Source organism: Ascidiella aspersa, chromosome 1 (genome assembly GCF_963924565.1).
Source record: "Ascidiella aspersa chromosome 1, kaAscAspe10.2, whole genome shotgun sequence".
NCBI classification, from domain to species: domain Eukaryota; kingdom Metazoa; phylum Chordata; class Ascidiacea; order Phlebobranchia; family Ascidiidae; genus Ascidiella; species Ascidiella aspersa.
In genome coordinates this window covers 20,953,553-20,971,610 of record NC_139447.1, presented here as the reverse complement: position 1 = coordinate 20,971,610, position 18,058 = coordinate 20,953,553, and the positions used below count along the sequence as shown (strand labels likewise).

At 37.1% G+C, this 18,058-nt stretch overlaps 1 protein-coding gene across 2 annotated transcripts in view; it reads right to left on the bottom strand.

Moving 5' to 3' along the window:
• Positions 1 to 1,699: 1,699 nt before the first annotated feature.
• Positions 1,700 to 18,058, bottom strand: part of LOC146168237 (uncharacterized) — a 47,482-nt gene continuing 31,123 nt past the window's right edge. For both annotated transcript variants that reach the window (XM_083394577.1, XM_083394638.1), the window contains exons 18-23: positions 17,876 to 17,995; positions 3,700 to 3,878; positions 2,951 to 3,092; positions 2,729 to 2,881; positions 2,596 to 2,650; positions 1,700 to 2,527 (exon numbers count right to left, since the gene is read on the bottom strand). In XM_083394577.1, coding sequence (XP_083250703.1) covers positions 2,400 to 2,527; positions 2,596 to 2,650; positions 2,729 to 2,881; positions 2,951 to 3,092; positions 3,700 to 3,878; positions 17,876 to 17,995 — 777 coding nt within the window. In that variant the 3' untranslated portion in view covers positions 1,700 to 2,399. The remainder of the gene's footprint in view (positions 2,528 to 2,595; positions 2,651 to 2,728; positions 2,882 to 2,950; positions 3,093 to 3,699; positions 3,879 to 17,875; positions 17,996 to 18,058) is intronic.

Sequence of the window (18,058 nt, the reverse complement as noted above, 5' to 3'; positions counted from 1 at the left end):
AAAAAGGCCAAATACGCAGTAGTATCCCACCACAGAAAGAACTTAATCGTCTCTAAGACATATAAATCTGTCGGAATAAGGCTGAAATGGGTAAAATAACGTCCGAAACTGTAGGGAGAGGGTATGGGACGATCGGGGTCAAAATGGGTATGGCATCGGCCGTTTGGGTGTCGAATTTTGAGCGACGTGGTTTGAAGAGCGGCGTTATGACTCCGCATTTCTGGAACCTGATTTTCTGGCCCATGTATTGGGTTATTGGTGGGTAATGGGTTAGGGTTAAAATTATTAGGGGAGTTAGTGATGTACTTATGTGTGGGGTTTGGGATTAGGTAAAATGTTTTATAGGCCTGATTCTGGTCATTTAGGTCTTATCTCGATGGGTTTATGCAGGGAGTCGAACCGTTTGACTTTTCCGGTTCAGGCTCGGTTTGGGTTCAAGGATTTTTTCGGAATCCGGTTAAGTTCCGGTATCGGTTTCAAAAAATTTAAAAGTTCCGGTTCAGCTCCGGTTTGACCATTGTTATTTCAAGTTACGTGACGTATTAAAAAAACAGCAACTCATTATTAAAATATCTAAAAAATAAAAATCAACGTTTTGTTTAATCAATATTCATATTTTTTACATAAAATTTTGAACATGGCGTAACTTAACTCTGTAAAATACACGTTGTGACGTCATGCTGGAGTGAACCGCTTTTGTTTACAGGTTCGGGTTCGGTTAAGGTTCATGTTCTTTCAAATTATTCGGTTCAGTTTCGGTTCGGCTCCTTAAAATCTTACAAAAAACGGTTCAGGTTCGGTTACTGTTCGGAAAAAATGTACCCAAAACCGGTTCATAAAGTTCCGGTTCGGTTCCGGTTCGACTCCCTGGGTTTATGACTTATTCCGATTTAGACGGTATTACGACTATTATATGTTAGTCCTATTTTAGTCTTATTCCGAACTGTGTATTATTCCGACATTGATGTTGCTCTTATTTCAAACTTATGGCTCGAGTCCTCTAATTTTAACCCAAAACAAAAAACTAGAGCATAACTAATAAACACTATTAATTAAGTAGTCGGGGATTTCGACTGTTGTCGAGGGTCACATTATCATGTAATAAGTATGCTGTTGCTTCAAGGCACAGTATACTAAAGTAAGTTCTTCTGGTATATATTTGTAACACAGATACACAAATATATACCAAAAGAACTTATTTTAGTATTATCATTGAAGACCGGACCCGGACCGCGGGCCGTATGTTGTCCGCCCCTGTGTTATATAATGGTCACTATATATCCAAATGTTTCTTGGCAACATTATATATCAAACTTTGTTGAGTCCAGAAACAGTTGCAATGCGACTTAACATTATGGAACAAAACGACTATTGCATTGTAAATAAGCCATTTAAATTGTACAATTGTTCTTCCGGCAATTGTACGGTTGAAACAATGCTTGCCAGCAACAGCGTATTCAAGCCATTTAAAATAACCGTCCCAGCTCAGTCATTTGCAAAAATACTTTAATCCACGTTATATCATTTTAAATAAAATAAGGTTCAAGTCCAAGTTTTTGACGTCAAGTTGTTAGCATTAGACAGAAATGTTTAAAACTATTCAAATCTATAACTTTATTCTTTACCAAACAGTCTATCGCAGAAATAAGAACTGAACTTTTTCACGCGTAAAAGTTAGTTAAATACCCTTATTTAATTAAACACGCCATTTTGTACAAAATCATTTGCCAAAATGAATAAAGTTCTTGAAATAAAGTCTTTTTGTAAGTCATTAAGTAAAAAATTGACATAAGTAGACCTACACTTTTATTCATGGCAACCTTGGCAAGTTGCGTGCTTTTCTATTTTTTTTTAGTTTGTATTAAAAAATATTTTCTATTTTTTTTTACGAAGATTAAGCCAGACAAAATCCTGAATAAAAACAATGAAGAGAATTTAAAATCACCTGTTTAAGATAAAAAGGTGAAATAACGAGTTGTAAGCATGCCAATTCATCTGCACAACTATGAAAGTAATTAATAGTTTATAAATGAAATAACTCCACTACGCGAGGATTTAGAGCCGTAATCGATATTCAATGTGACTTCTGAAATGACTGAGCTTAGTTAAACAATAAACACATGTGTATATGACCTGTCGGTTTCAATTGAAACAATAGTAATTTAAGATTAACACCAAGACAAGTTTAAAACGTAACAACTTAATAAAATATGCATATTGACAAGTAGGCTACAAACGTGTGCTGAGCAAGTAAAGTGTTTAATCATCAGCAGAGTATGAACTTTTTTATTAAAAGGCGTCAATCAAATAGCACAAAACGTATACAGAAAGATTGCACTTGAAAGAAGTACCATTTAAGTTTTGCCTTACGAGTTTGGTCAACCTCCATTTGTTTAATTTCATCGGCGGGGTTCCAACTGGTTGGACATTGCGTTCAATAATTTTTGATCGGTGATGACATGCGGTTTGCGAACAAAATTTCTTGTTTCCACTCCCGTTTTACTTGTTTCGAGAATGCTATCAACATCTTTAGAAATGTAGTGTTATTCCATTATTGTGAGACAATTAATAAAATTCGCAAAACATTGAAGTTACCTATTCCTTTTGCACACCCTTGAATAACAGTCCGTATGCTGCTGCCTATCATGCGCTGATAAAAAGGTATTTTAAGTTGTCATCATCATCGATATACAATGAACATTGAAAATTAAAATTGTATTTGGCTTACCATCTTTTCAAAATTTACCAGTCCGTTTTTGTTGGAATCATTTCCCTCGTGTTGAAACGTCATATCTTTTAAAAGAAGCGGTAAATACAATATCACAGGTGCTTGCAATGCCGCAACGTATATTCTGTAAGATCGATGATTTCGTGATGGATCCTACGAAACGCAAATATAATAAGCACAAATCCCTTCAACCCACGTGTTTGATAAAAAGTTCACTTTTACCAAAAGGGATTCGTATTCTTGGACCAACTTTTTGTACTTGTTCGGAAGCTTTTCCCAAGTGATCGAAAGTCGACTGACTGCTTGATTGCCAATTCCGATCATTATAGCCATAAATCCATTTAAATTCTGGTACATCTTTAAACTAAATAATAAACAACCATGAATACCATAGGAAAGTGGCCACATTTCCCGTGGCCACATTTCTAACTAAAGAAAATAATTTGTTTCGTCAAAGGCGTTTCTCCAGTTTAAGTCGGCAGAATTATTTAACATGGCAAGAGCCACGATCCCTACAGCTCTTGCCAACACCAAACGAAATAAAGCGTATAGAACTTGATATAAAGTTATAGATTAAGGTTACGAAGAAAAAAAATATTTAATTTAATGTTTCATAAGTATTCGGTGCTAGTAACACATACATATAAATAACGTAATAAAAAATGCCAGGTTCGATATCGGATATTTATATTTATGAGTTATATTATTTAGGCGGGTTAAAACTCTAATTTAAAAACTTCGCAGAAAACACGGAGATACCATCGTTTTGTTGCGTCAAGGCCAGAAAAGCGTACCGTGTTGTGGCCAAGTGTCAATATCATGTCTCATGTTGGATATGACCCTGGTTTATGTTTGATTAAGCCGAACTAGGTCGTGTGAACTGAAATAAACTAAAACCGGGGTCGCAAATACAAAACTATGCAAACCAATGTGCTAATGACGAAATCCCAATATATAAGTCAGAAGCTTACTGTTGAGCAATCTTTATAAACTTTCTTAAAAGTTGGACTCTTTTGTTGATATTTGAGCAACTACAAATCTCGGTCGGAGCCCAGTAAGCCAACTGATTAAACCTTCTCGTAAAAATATCGAGATTTGAAGTTAGCCCGTTGTATTTGTGCGCTCCAAACACTTTGTATACGAATTCCATCTGCATAAATTAATATTCTATTATGGTTAAAATATATTTCTGTATTAGGTAAAAAGGTGAAAGAAAAACGTATCCAATATTTAGAACAATTGAAAATATAAAGATCTGTACCAAATTTAGGTACGTATTTGCAAGTTTGATTTGCACTAAAGCGTATCAAAATAAACTTGACAAAAATTAAACCCTTAAGCATATTTTCTTAGTAAATGCGACGTTTAAGCACAACGACTCAGGCGCCAAGACTTTTTATAAAGGGTTTGGGTGTAAAGGAAGTGCAGTTTAAAGACGCAGTTAGTCTTAAAGATTTGGGTGGGGTTAGGCATTAGTAATAGGTAAGGGTAAAAGTAAATAAATAAAAAACGAGGAAATGTAAGTAGCCAACATAAAACGAGCATCTGTGTTCATTTTAGCGAAATTGTTTGCATTGATCAAATTAGTCTGTGACTACAAATTGGGTGTCAATGCTGTTAGGGTACAACTATTTTTAAGCTAAAATTGCACTTAAAAGGAAAAAAGTAGTGCTTTAAATGCTTAGACCAGGGTTTCTCAACCGTGGCCCTCGGCCCCCTGGGGGGACACGGAGCGGTCATTGGGGGGCCACCGGCATAACTCTCCAGCTATAGATATTGCGAAAACCAAAGTGCCCCTATTTTCAAAGTTTACCAGTTGTATCATGCGGCGTCAACGTTTATTTCGAGCGGCCAATTATAACTTGGCGATACCCTTCGCCTAATCATTAGGCCTAAGTGTCCGACAAATGCTGTTAGGCGAACAACTAGTGTGTATTACCAGGTGCAACGGTTCGCAATTTCCTTTAAGGGCGTTAAGTTGCAAAAGAAATATTTCACCGTAAAACGCATAAGGTACGCTACCGGGTTATTCAAAAGGTCATTTTTAGGCCAACATTCAGCGGTTTATGCAGCTTATTTGTCAAGTATATAGGCTAATAGTGACGCATTAATAAAACGAAAATCGAGTAATCATCTCGACGAATGTAGTGACATCGCTTGGATCAGTACAAAACAGAACCGAATATAAAAAAAAAAACTTTGGTGGCATCGAAGAAAAAAATTTGTAATGACTAACTAAGTTTAAACTAAAATGACTTATTTGTTAAATTTTTAGAAAATAAGTGCATTTATTCGTTGATTAATGGCTGTATTGGTTATTAACGTGAAGAAGTAAAACAAGACTTTAAATACAATGCGTGGTATTTTTTATTAGCAGGGTGGCCACGAGGGTCGAGAGCCTTTCAAAGAGGGCCACGAAGCATGAAAAGTTGAGAACCACGTACACAATACGACCGACACTGCCATAAGTACAACGCACTATTTATGTATAACACCTATTTTTCATCAAACGCGGAATTTGTTCAACGCGTGAATAAAATATACCTATTGCGCAATAAAGGCAAAATAAAACCTACGATGGAATAAAACCAAAACCATGCAGAGTAGGCTACTTTCTAAAACAGAATAACTTTTAAAACCACACGACTAAGTCCAAAATCAACCAGAACAAGACCTAATGTCACCAGAATAAGACCACAAGTATTTGAACTAAAACCGAAATCCGCCATAATATGATCTAAATTCGTCTTAAAAAAGACCTAAAGTAGTCAGAAAAAGTCTGAAGCCCTTCGAAATAAGACCAAACGCCGTTAGAATAAGACACAATGTCGTTGAAATAAGATAGAAAATTGTCGGACAAACATCAAACATCTTCGGAAAAGACCGAAACTGAATAGAACAAGATCTAAATCCGTCAAAATAAGACATAAAATTCGTCGGAACATGATCAAAACCCGATAGAATACAACCTTAAACCGTCGGAATTAGACCTAAAGCAGTCCGAATAATACCGAAAGGAGTGGCGTAGCCAGCCGAACATTTTTTGGGGGGTCAAAAAGTTTGAACTCTTTTTGTTTAGCCTTTGTCATTGTATTAACCGCCGTAACGAACACTATAACAATGTTAGAAAACCGTTTCGAGCAGCATCTGACTGCAAGTTAACGCAATACTCAAAAACCATTCAAAAAGAAAAAACTGACTTAAAGTTGTAAAACTACATTAATGTATAGCAAACGTAGTATTAACTACATCGTTTGTGACGTAACAGTACATGACAATTGAAGGTGTGGCATGCCTGTGGTCGACTGTTGTGGTACTGCTCACAAATGCTAAAAAAAACAAATTATTCAGAGTAAAATATTTATAAATTTTTGGGGGGGCCATGGCCCCTCATCCCCCCCTTCCATTCCACTATTATCACATCAACGGGTTTCATTTCTGCCAATGACTTGGCATTTCTGAGTACTATTTTTAGTGTTATGTAAGAACAGATTTCTTTTAAGTGATATGATTGCACTCTTTTCTATTTCATATTCTGTAAAGTGTTTCTATCTAATTTACATTGCCATTTACCTATGAATATGTATGGGAAATTTAAAGCAACTATAAATACAACAGCAGATTTTTGGATTTTCATCTTTAATTTATGAATGAGGAGGTGTAAAGTAAATTGTCTGTCAGCCGTAGATTAATTATTATTTCTGTTAGTATATTATTTCTGTTAGTGTAACCGACGATCGTAAGCAATGTGCATTAAACGTTGGTAGCAACCGTCGGAGGGCGGTCGGACGACGGATGGGAATTCCCCTATTGTTATCTATCGTTTCGCGGTGTGCATCCAGCTTTAGCCCCACAGCGTTAGACCTTATTCTTGCATATTTGGGTCTTATTCCGACTGCTGTCGATATTGATTCAAAGGAGTTAGCCTTAGTGAAGGCCAGCCAGCTTTGGAACTTATTCCGACGGTTTTGTGTTTTAACCTAACAGTTTAAGAACCTATTCTGGTGGCTTTATGTCTTATTTTGACATTTTTAAACGTTATTCCGATGGCCTTATGTCATATTCTGTATGGCTTTAGGTCTCTCTGTGACGTATATTGGTCTTATTCCTACGGCTTTTTAACTTATTCCGACATTTTTAGGTGTTCTTACAACGTTTTATTTCTTTTATTCCAAAAGCTTTTTGTTTTGTTTTATGTCTGGGTACGGAAGCTTTAGAGGTCTTAGTCAAATAGCTTTAGAACTTATGCCGGCGCCTTTGTGGTTATTTCGAAATTTTTAGATCTTATTTAGAGTTCTTTAGACGGCGTTAGGTCGTAATCCGGCAGGGTAGATTTAAATTTGACTAACCAGGTCATATTACAACCAAGTTAGGTTTTATTCTGATTGCTTTCGGTCATGTTCCGACAGTTGTAAATCTCATTCTGAGGTATTTTGGTGTTATTCTAATTGTTTTGGATGTTAATCCAACAGATTTTTGTGGCTTCCCGAAAGCCGAGTCTTTTTTCAGTGGTTTATATCATATTCCGTTTTGGTGTTATTTGCGTTGATGTTATCCGCTCTGGTGTTATTCCAGTTTCGATTGTAATGAAATATAGGGCCTATTGTCGCATCATTGGTGAAATTCCGACATTTAAATTATTACAAATTTGACGTTAATCTGTTTTCGCTCTTAGTCCTAAATTGTATTAAATTCGACTTTGAATTTAGTCCAATTAAAGTCTTATGGCTGGAGTCCCTACAACTATACGAAGGTGACTCATAGTATTTTATTAAACCTGTTCTGGTTATAGTTTTTAAATTTCAAATGCTATGTATTAGTTTTTATTAGCCTATTTTTATTTTCCTTGCTGTGTTAACTATATTTAATAACCAATAATCGTCATCAACACTAAATTACAGGCCATGCTCCCTTAAAAAAATCTATGTTTGCCTATTTAAACGAAATCCGAACAAACCTTCGCCTCGTGCTAATCCTGTTCTCTTTTTTGGTATAATATATGTTTCGATGAATCGCTTTAACTTTTAAATTTGTTTCGACGTGTTTTTGCCTCAAAGTTTATATGTTTTTTATTTAAACTAGCCTTTATTTTCTATTTACGCACACAATTTATTAAGACCTTGACAGAAATTACCTGAACTTATTTAAATTCGATTTAGGTTAATTGTTTTATGACGTGATTTTCCAACGCCATGTATCTTAACTCTTTAATGTTTGTTGTAACACTGGGGCCGTTTAAAGAATCTGGCGGCGCTGGTACAAAAAAGTTGGGAAACACTGCTATTCCACCGACTGACCTACGCAAATTTATTGGGAGCTGACCGAGTGCATCTTGTTCCTACAGACAATTTCCTTTTAGATGATAGTCAGATCAAACATTGAGCTGGGCAATTGTACTACAATCCTGGTTTGGGCAACTGGTTTCGGAAATACACTTTCTTTAAAACCCCTAGTATAATATTATGAGTATGCCGCAATCGTTGGTGCGAACTAGAAAGGGCTGGATCACAGTACAGTATGTACCAACGTGGATTAAATGATCCAGCTACTTTTTTCAATTTTTTTTAATGGTATATTTGGAAATAACCAACCAAAATAATATATGAAAATTCAGAATGTCAATAAAATTAAAAAAGTTTTTTTTTTTAAATATCCCCCCACTTTAGTCTAAAGCAGGGGTCGGCAACCTACGGCCCGCGGGCCGGATCCGGCCCGCCGATGAAATTCATCCGGCCCGCCGCCTATTTGACAAACTAGGCACGATTCCATTTCAAATACTTTTTAATTATTTTAACTACGTATAGGCGAAAACTTTTCGCGCTTCGCGCGAGTGATCCTTCTCCATTCGGTTTGTTTACGTTTTGACGCTGTCTTAGATCAGCGCTACTTTACCGTTGTGCCGTGGTAGATCAGCGCTACTTTACCATAGATCGGCGCTACTTTACCGTTGTGCCGTGGAAGGCTGCCAAGTGCCTCGCGGACAAACAGAAAACGTATTCACAAATATTGGACATATATTTTTTAGCATTTTGTTTATTTTTTATTGTCGGCAATGTAGGCTAATGAAAACTTGCAAGAAATGGCGTTATACCAAAAAAAAAAAACGCGCTCGCTTCGCTCGCCAGGTGTGCCCGGACTTTAAAGGGTCGACAAACACTCAGCTAGATTAACTAATGTTACTGCGTTTTCCAAGTAGTTTTATTACACTTTTCATTAGTACTATGGATGACGATGTGTGAACTCGAATTTTAAACCAAACAAACGCATTTTATTCGCGCTTTGCGCCAATACTTTATTACTGCCTCCTTAAATGTAATTGAACACGGTTTTAGGCGCAAAAAAGGTACGCGATCCGCCTGATTTACGGTAGTTTTAACAGTTTAATAACATAATTCTTAGTTAACATTTTGTGCGGCCCGCAGAGACCTTTCTGAGGTTGGTTTGGGCCCGCGACTACAAAAAGGTTGGTGACCCCTGGTCTAAAGCATATATATCTATAGAAAATAATTTTACAGAATGTTTAATACTTCCAAATATGTTTGAATTGCCATTCTTTAAAGCAGTGTCTCTAACCGCCGGTTCGCGGGTCCGCGATAATATTTTTTTTTTGGTCTGTCAAAAAGTTTGCTGTGTTGGTACAGTTGGCAAGTTATGTCTATTGCCATCTTTAAATACGTAAATACGAACTTTTTTGAGATTCGCGCGAATTTTATTTGTCTTTTTAGACTATTTAAACCCGCTTCGGGAGAATCTGTTTAGCAAAGTGCTGTGAGTAGTTGATATCACTCTAGTTCTAGATTAAGTTTATGCCGACTTTCAATGACGTTTATGCCAGGCTTAACTTTACAATAACTGTTTCTAAACAGCTTGGGCCAAATTTACCGAAAGCTTATTAGTGTAAAAGATGAATCAATTAAATTTAGCAAATTTGTTTTATCATGATACAAAGGACCTGGAAGAGTTATACCTTAATTAAAGTGGTGGGATTCAGCCGGTTCGCACCGGTTCTATAGAACCGTCTCGCGGAACTTTATGAGATAAGCGACCCGGTTAGCATTACTGGTTACTGTCAATGGATTTTTGCATTTTATTCCATACAGTGATTTTTAAAATCGAAGTAGCTCACGTCTTTTTTTTTAATGTGCAATGGTCAAGGTCGCACGTAACAGTCACACATTGTGTTAATTTTTATAATTGTAGTAATTTTCCTTTTGTGATTGTTTGTCCGAAAATTTAATTGTTGCGTTATAAGCAGGGCTGGGGAGCCACCGTAAAATAGCATTAGCTCCGGCTCCGGCTCCAGCTCCGGAGCCATCAGGCAATTATTAAATGGCTCCGGCTCCAGCTCCGGTGCCACCAGTCACTTATTCAATGGCAATGGCTCCAGCTCCACAAAAATAATAAAAAGGGCTCCGGCTCCAGCTCCACAAAAATAATAAAAATGGCTCCGGCTCCGTCTCCAGCTCCACAAAAATAATAACAATGGCTCCGGCTCTGGCTCTGGCTCCAGAGAAAATGCTTAGCTCCGGGCTCCGGGCTCCAGCTCCGGCTCCGGCTCCCCAGCCCTGGTTATAAGTACAAGTCATTCGACGACTGTTGCTTTTTAATGTGGCTGTTAGCAGTGATGGGATTCAGTCGGTTCGCAGTTCGCAACATTCGCTGTAATCTGGGGTTGCATCCTTTTTGCAACTACTTTAATTATTTCCCGGAAATATAAGCCTTTTTGTAACACAACCGGCTGAAATATATGACTTTTGTAATAGAACCGGCTGACAAAAAATTTGAATCCCACCACTGACTAGGATCATGCTAAAATCATTATTTGGTATAACATGTCCCAATTTTATTCTAATAGTTTTATAAACCCTTACAGACTATCACACGATCCCGTTTAGTATTATGCACTTTGGTAGTTTGTTTATTAAATTACTAGTCCATTGAAACCTCTGTACATAATCGTACCTTCGAACTTGGGTTACTGGCCCCCTATAGATTTTTCTACTTTTACCGGTCCTGCATTGTCAGAAGGTTAGGCTGCGAACCTCTGCTTTAAAGCAGGGAAATTTGTTCATTTTAAAAAGAAAGGGGTTGTGTAACACAACCGAAAAGAAGCATTGAGTTTTACTACTATTAAAGAAAAAATATGTTGAAACAAAGAATTAAAGTTGAAAAATATGTTGAAACAAAGAATTGCCCATTCCTGGTATGGAGATTGATCGTATACATGTAGTCGAAATTTGTTCATTTTAAAAAGAAAGGGGTTGTGTAACACAACCGAAAAGAAGCATTGAGTTTTACTACTTGTGATGTCTTATTCGGATGACAAATATGATTTAGCAACCAATATGTGTTTCTGGGGTTGCAGCACAATCAACTCCCCGCCATAACCCTTCAATCCGTGTCCGCTACTTAGCTTAGTGCAATGATTACTGGTAAGGTGTGTAATGTTTTTTGGCCCGACTAACTAAAAATGCCCAACGTCTCGCAATCCTTTTAGGAAACTCAACATAATAAGGCGCGGATCTAAAGATTTTACAGGGGCAGTATAAACACAGGTCGGCAACCTTTACCTAGAGTCGCGGGCAAAACCAAAGCACGTTCTCGGCGGGCTGTATTAAATAACTCATAATTTTGTTATAAAACGTGTAGGCCAGTGGTTCTAAACCTTTTCTCTTTCGTGGCCCATTTTTGTTGCACAACAATTCTGTGGCCCAATAAATGTTTATGAAAAAACACCTATAAAATAGGTTTAGAACAAAAAACAACAGAACATGTTTCAAAACAGATTATTGTTTTCAAAACAGATTATAGAACAATAAATTGACATTTCTTCTTAATTCCTTCCCAAGCCATTATTCATGTAAAATTAAGTACCGGTATAGTGACACAAATGAAACTAAATTATTCAGTAAATCTAGCTTTTTTTAATTTTTCTGTGGCCCACCTCCAAATGTTCCCCTGGCCCACCAGTGAGCCATGGCCCACTGGTTGAGAACCCGCTGCTTTAGGCACTTCAATATAATAACTCTTAATCAAGGACGGACCTAAAGGTTTGATCCAGTGAATATGAGTCTAGTTATACCACACCAGGAAGCAACGCGCGACGCGCGAAAAAAATGCGTTTGTTTGGTTTAAACTGGAAAACCTTTCAATTTACAAGGAGACGTGACGCATTTGGCACACACAAAATAAAATATGAACATATTTCATGTACTCTTTTTGTTAATGTTTATCATAAAATAATACATCAGCGTATTAATTTGCAGAAAATTGCTTTTTAGAGAGTATCAAGCTACGAAAAAGTTCCTACTTATAGTTGTCCTGCGCACGTCACCTTTGGTCTGAGAAGACTCCATCAAAACGCAAATATAGTTGAAAGTCAAATTGGATACGCGCGGGGCGCGAACATTTTGTGCATTTTCGTATAGTTAAAATTGGGCATGGCCTTGTGTACAGTTCGTAAAAGAGTTTGCGGGCCGGATGATTTTCACTGGATCCGGCCCGCGGGCCGTACGTTGCCGACCTCTGTTTTAAGACATGATGTTACAAAATTAAACCAAAACGCGACATTTGAACACAACGACGTTAAACACCCTGCTTTGTCCTGTCTAACTTAGTGTGCCAAGCGGAACCAGATGGCCTGCATTTGGTTTTGGTTAGCAACACTTTTCATTTAAAAAGATGGACGACGCTCGACCAAATAAAAAATATATTTCCGCAAACATAAAGATTCGGGTAAAGCGTGTTATAATAGCTTGTTTATATCGTTAAAGTTCGTGAAAAACTGCATAACCTGGTTAAGCAAAATAAATATTTATCTAATCTAAGTTTGCATATTTTAAATCTAAGAGAAAAACGTGCTCACGACGCTTTATTACAGAAAATGGGCTAAAAAGTTGTGATAGGGAGTTTTTTAAAAACACATGCTAGGAAGTAAACCCAGATTCCGGCTTAGCAGATCAGTTTGGTGTTTCGTGAATGACTTAAGCCCTAAATAGTGATGGATTGCAAGCGTTTTTTCCCCTCACCTGGATCGAACGAAGGTCTCGCAACATTTTACGGGTCTTAGTGTATATATTTCAAGTGACAATGCTAGTCCCGCTCTCTTGAATATAATTCAGTGTACTAATGAAAACAATTAAAAAACTTCCAACTTCAGGCCGATATTAAAATATGTTAAAGCTTTCGCGACCTAAACTGATTGGTCCTGCGACCCAAATTGGGGTCGCGACCCCCTATTTGCGGACCCTTGCTTTAAACGACTGAAAGGAGTGAAAGTTTGTGTGGCGCATCTGAATTAAAGTTGAAAAATATGTTGAAACAAAGAATTGCCCATTCCTGGTATGGAGATTGATCGTATACATGTAGTCGAAATGTATACTTTATTAAGGCAACTAACAGTTGGAATAGCTTGGAAATAAATATCAGGACATGCATATAGCAATCACATTTACTCCTGAACGTTTGATACTAACTGTGTATCGACTACAGCGAAGTGGTAAACATTCGTGAATAAGGAATTTTTGTTTGGGAAGTGGGGATGTTAAACCTCTGTTATAAAGAGAAAAAGTTCAACATATCAGTCAAGCTTCTATAGTTAATCCTTTCTAAATTATTCCCGCAGATATTTTTAATTTTTTTCGTCATATTTACCAAACCTCCTACTTGTCTATGGATTAGGCTAAAATATTATTTATATATTTGGGTATGTTTTTTTATGTTCAGCTTAACGTACCACATAATGCTTTTAGTGTATATTAACAAACTTTTGTTGGGTCTCTGTAGTGCAGTGGTTCTCAAACTTTTTTGAGCGCGACCCAAATCGGAGTTTTATGAACATCTCACGACCCAAGCCTCAAACATCAAAAAATGTATTTTTCTGACATGCATAAAATAGAAAAAGACACAGACAACCAGATGTAGTAGTCTACACCAGGGGCGTGCAACCTGCGGCCCGCGGGCCAAATGCGGCCCGCGGAACCAAAATATGTGGCCCGCGGAGTGCTTTGATTTTTGGCCCGCACCACGAAACATTTAGGCAACTGTTTTAGATAACTGTCAAAATATTGAAACTTCCTTACAATTCCTAACTCTAGATCACCTTATATAGCATGCAAATTTTTGGTTCATTAAAATAAAAGTGATTTACCTAAAATTACCGCCAACACTCATTTTAACCGTAAGGCAAATTATAATTCCTCCATGAATAAAATCGCCTTTAACGATATTCTTTTGTAGTTCCATTGTTTTAAAACAACCATGGAATTATCGCAGCAGTAGCTGTTAACAGTTAATTACTATAGTTTGTTTATAATTTTGAGTCAAACTTTATAGCAAAATTCCTTGGTTGACGGAAGCAAAAAAACGAAAGTAATTCCAAAGTAATGTGGCCTGTTAACAAGATACAACTACAAAAATGGGTTTTGGATGCTGTTGCGGAAAGTGTACGAGTTGTGTGAAAGTTGAATGTATGGATTGCCCTGAGCGCTGCAAATTTTTTTGTTCTTGAAAAGATTTTATTATTGTGGTCCATATAGCAATATGAAGCATAATAAAGAATGGCAGCTTGGTCGTTTTAACTCAGAGGTTCCCAACGTGGACGGTACCGCCCCCTTGTGGGCGTTGGCGAGTTACAAGGGGGCGTTTTGTGTCTGTTTCTAAGTTGGGGGGCGCTGAATGCACATAAGGGGGCGTTACATAAAAGTACTTATAGGCTAAATTTTCTAAAAAGTTCACATAAAAATAGTAACAAACAGGACTGTAGGTAACTTTTAACCTTAAATGGCAACTTTTGTACTGCGAACTTGTAGTAGTTTTCCGACCATTGTTACGTAATAATTGACTTTCTTATGTAAAGTTGTTGGTTGTTGTTGCGTTTCACAGTTTTATACGCGGCAAAATGTTTGTATATTTAAAGCAGGGGTCGCCAACTTACGGCCCGCCACCTCTTTGACAACTTGACACGAGTCCATTTTAAATACTCTTTGACGATTTTAACTTAATATGGGCAAAAATTTTTCGCGCTTCGCGCCAATGATCTTTCTACGTCCAGTTTGTTTACGTTTAAATGCTGTCTTTGGAATAGATTAGCGCTTTTTTACGGTTGCGGACAAAAGGAAAACGTATTCAAAAGTATTAGACATATATTTTTTAACATTTTTTTTATTTTTTTCGGCAATGTAATAAATACTAGCACGAAATTTAAAATAAATGTTGGTATACCCCAAAAATATTGCGCTCGCTTCGCTTGCCAGGTGCGCCAGGACTTAAAGAGCTTAACAAACACTGAATTACACTATCTATAAACACTAAGGTTATCGCGTTTCCTCAAACTAGCTTTATTACACTTTTCATTAGTCATATGGATGAAAAAAATCCGAGGTCCGCCTGATTCACAGTTGTTCTAACATTCCAATAACACAATTCTGAGTTAACATTTTGTGCGGCCCACATAGACCTTTCTGAGTTTGATTGGTGCCCGTGACAAGAAAAGGTTGCCGACCCCTGATAGTATTGGTGCAGAAAGTTGAATATTTCCTCGTAATGACATAACCTGGTGAATTAATGTATCCATAAATTCCTATAGTGAATGTATGTTAGACAACCTAAAATATTACGGACAGCACAATTATCGAAACAAAAGTGCAGACAATATCATGTTAGACAACGATTAATATGATACTTTGTTGTAAAGCAAGATGAGGGGGGCGATATGAAATAATATTTAGCCCAAGGGGGCACTAGTGTCAAAAAGGTTGGGAAACACTGTTTAACTCATTTGAAATGTAATTGTTTTTCAATCAATTTCAATGTTCATGCGAGTTGTAAAAAAAGAAACAAATTCTACATAAGTTTTCACAGCTGAGAAAATTTGTTACTTCAAAGATTGCATTGTTCGATTCAACGTACGTGTGTGAATAGTTTTTTTTTAAACTGGGGTTCATGAAATCCCCTCATCGCTCAGAACCGACTAAAGTACACCTGGAAAATAGACCTCGGGTTACCAGCACTTAAATTCAAGTGAACCTGGATAGAATGGTTTGTGGTTGGGAAAGCAAGCCATTCAAAGCTCTCATTAAAGTGATTTTAAAGCTTTTCTGTTGAATCTCAATAAACTAAAAACGAAACGGTTTTCTTTTAGTGGTAGTCACTAAAACGGGTAGTCGACGAGATATATGCAAGTGGCCCGTGGTATAATCCGAATTCACATATTTGGCCCGGCTGTATGAAAGGTTGCACACCCCTGGTCTACACAGTTCTATGAAACAATGATTTATTATTACAAACAAAGAATTGATTTTAACTTTTAACAATACTACCTGCAACTTATAATGACCTAGAAAGGAACAAACCTATTGCTCGCATCAAAAGAAACGAACCTATAGCTCGCTTTAAAAGAAACGAACCTATAGCTCGCATCAAAAGAAACGAACCTATAGCTCGCATCAAAAGAAACGAACCTATAGCTCGCATTGATAGAAACGAACCTATAGCTCGCTTTAGAAGAAACAAACCTATAGCTCGCTTGAAAAGAAACGAACCTACAGCTCGCATCAAAAGAAACGAACCTATAGCTCGCATTGATAGAAACGAACCTATAGCTCGCATTGATAGAAACGAACCTATAGCTCGCTTGAAAAGAAACGAACCTACAGCTCGCATCAAAAGAAACGAACCTATAGCTCGCATTGATAGAAACGAACCTATAACTCGCATTGATAGAAACGAACCTATAGCTCGCTTTAGAAGAAACGAACCTATAGCTCGCATCAAAAGAAACGAACCTATTGCTCGCATCAAAAGAAACGAACCTATAGCTCGCTTTAAAAGAAACGAACCTATAGCTCGCATTGATAGAAACGAACCTATAGCTCGCTTTAGAAGAAACGAACCTATAGCTCGCATCAAAAGAAACGAACCTATTGCTCGCATCAAAAGAAACGAACCTATAGCTCGCATTGATAGAAACGAACCTATAGCTCGCATTGATAGAAACGAACCTATAGCTCGCTTTAGAAGAAACGAACCTATAGCTCGCATCAAAAGAAACGAACCTATAGCTCGCATTGAAAGAAACAAACCTATAGCTCGAACTGAAACGGATGGGTTTCTGCTCAGGACCTCAAGTTGCGAATAAATATTACACAATTTTTCGCTGTGGTAGGATTCTAGACCAGTGCCGAATAATCTTCTAAAAAAAGCAATAAAGTAACTGTGCGGTGTGCGGCTACCGCTGACACCAGTCTTAGCAGCTACTGTAGCTGTCTGCCATCAAAACGTTCAGAAAAACACTTATGATGCAATAATCCAGGTTGCCACATGAAATGCTTATGATACAATATTTCAGTCATGATTGAATTTAAAATGCTTGAAAAAGTTAGTTTGCGCAGGATTGAATCACCTTATAGCGACCCATTTTTTTACCCTGCCCGACCCATGTTTGGGTCGCGACCCATACTTTGAAAACCACTGCTGTAGTGGCTTTAAAGTTAAACGAATAATCTTAATGTACACAATCATATAAAATTTATCCTGGAATACAATGCGTAACGCTGGAAATAAAAAAAGCATTGTTTTGAATACAATCATTTTGCAATATCTAGCGATTAGCTTCGGATGGAGATGTGTATTACGAATTAAATATATCATTTACAATCAAAATAACTTGACAACGTGGACGCCAACATAGTTTACATTGCGCCAAAATGTACGCACATTTTGAGACGGATAAACGCACCATTTTGATCGATTACGTTCGGTTGGTTTGGTGTCAAGATGCCTAATGTAAATGCTATTTAACTATATTTTAACTGTAGACATATGTGCCGTTTTATACTTGGACACTTTGGTATATGCCCATTTTAAAATATTTTTTACAGATTAAAGTGCACATTTTTTGTACACCTACACACAAACTTGGGTTGGCGAAAGACCGCGATAAAAGACAATTAACTGGAGATGAGTGTTTACCCATAATGTTCTGTTTTCGCGCTGTCACTAAAATTTATTTTGCCCATTGTACGCATTTCCCAATAAGTTCAAAAGTTTTTACCGACAATCAAATTATGCAATATTTTAATAAAGCCCTGGTTTATAGTAAAATGGGTAATGTTAAACGGCATTTCTATTCGTTAACAAACTACTTACCACGTGAACGTTTGTGAGTAATTCCCAATCGTATTTAGTAACATGGTAAGCCACTTCCAAAGAGCTAACCATTTCAAAATGGAGTGATGAAACGTTAGGGTTGGAAAAACAAAATGAGCTCTAATGATTTAAAATAAGAAGCATAAATATTAGGCTGCTGTGCGATTTATTTATAGTTGTTTA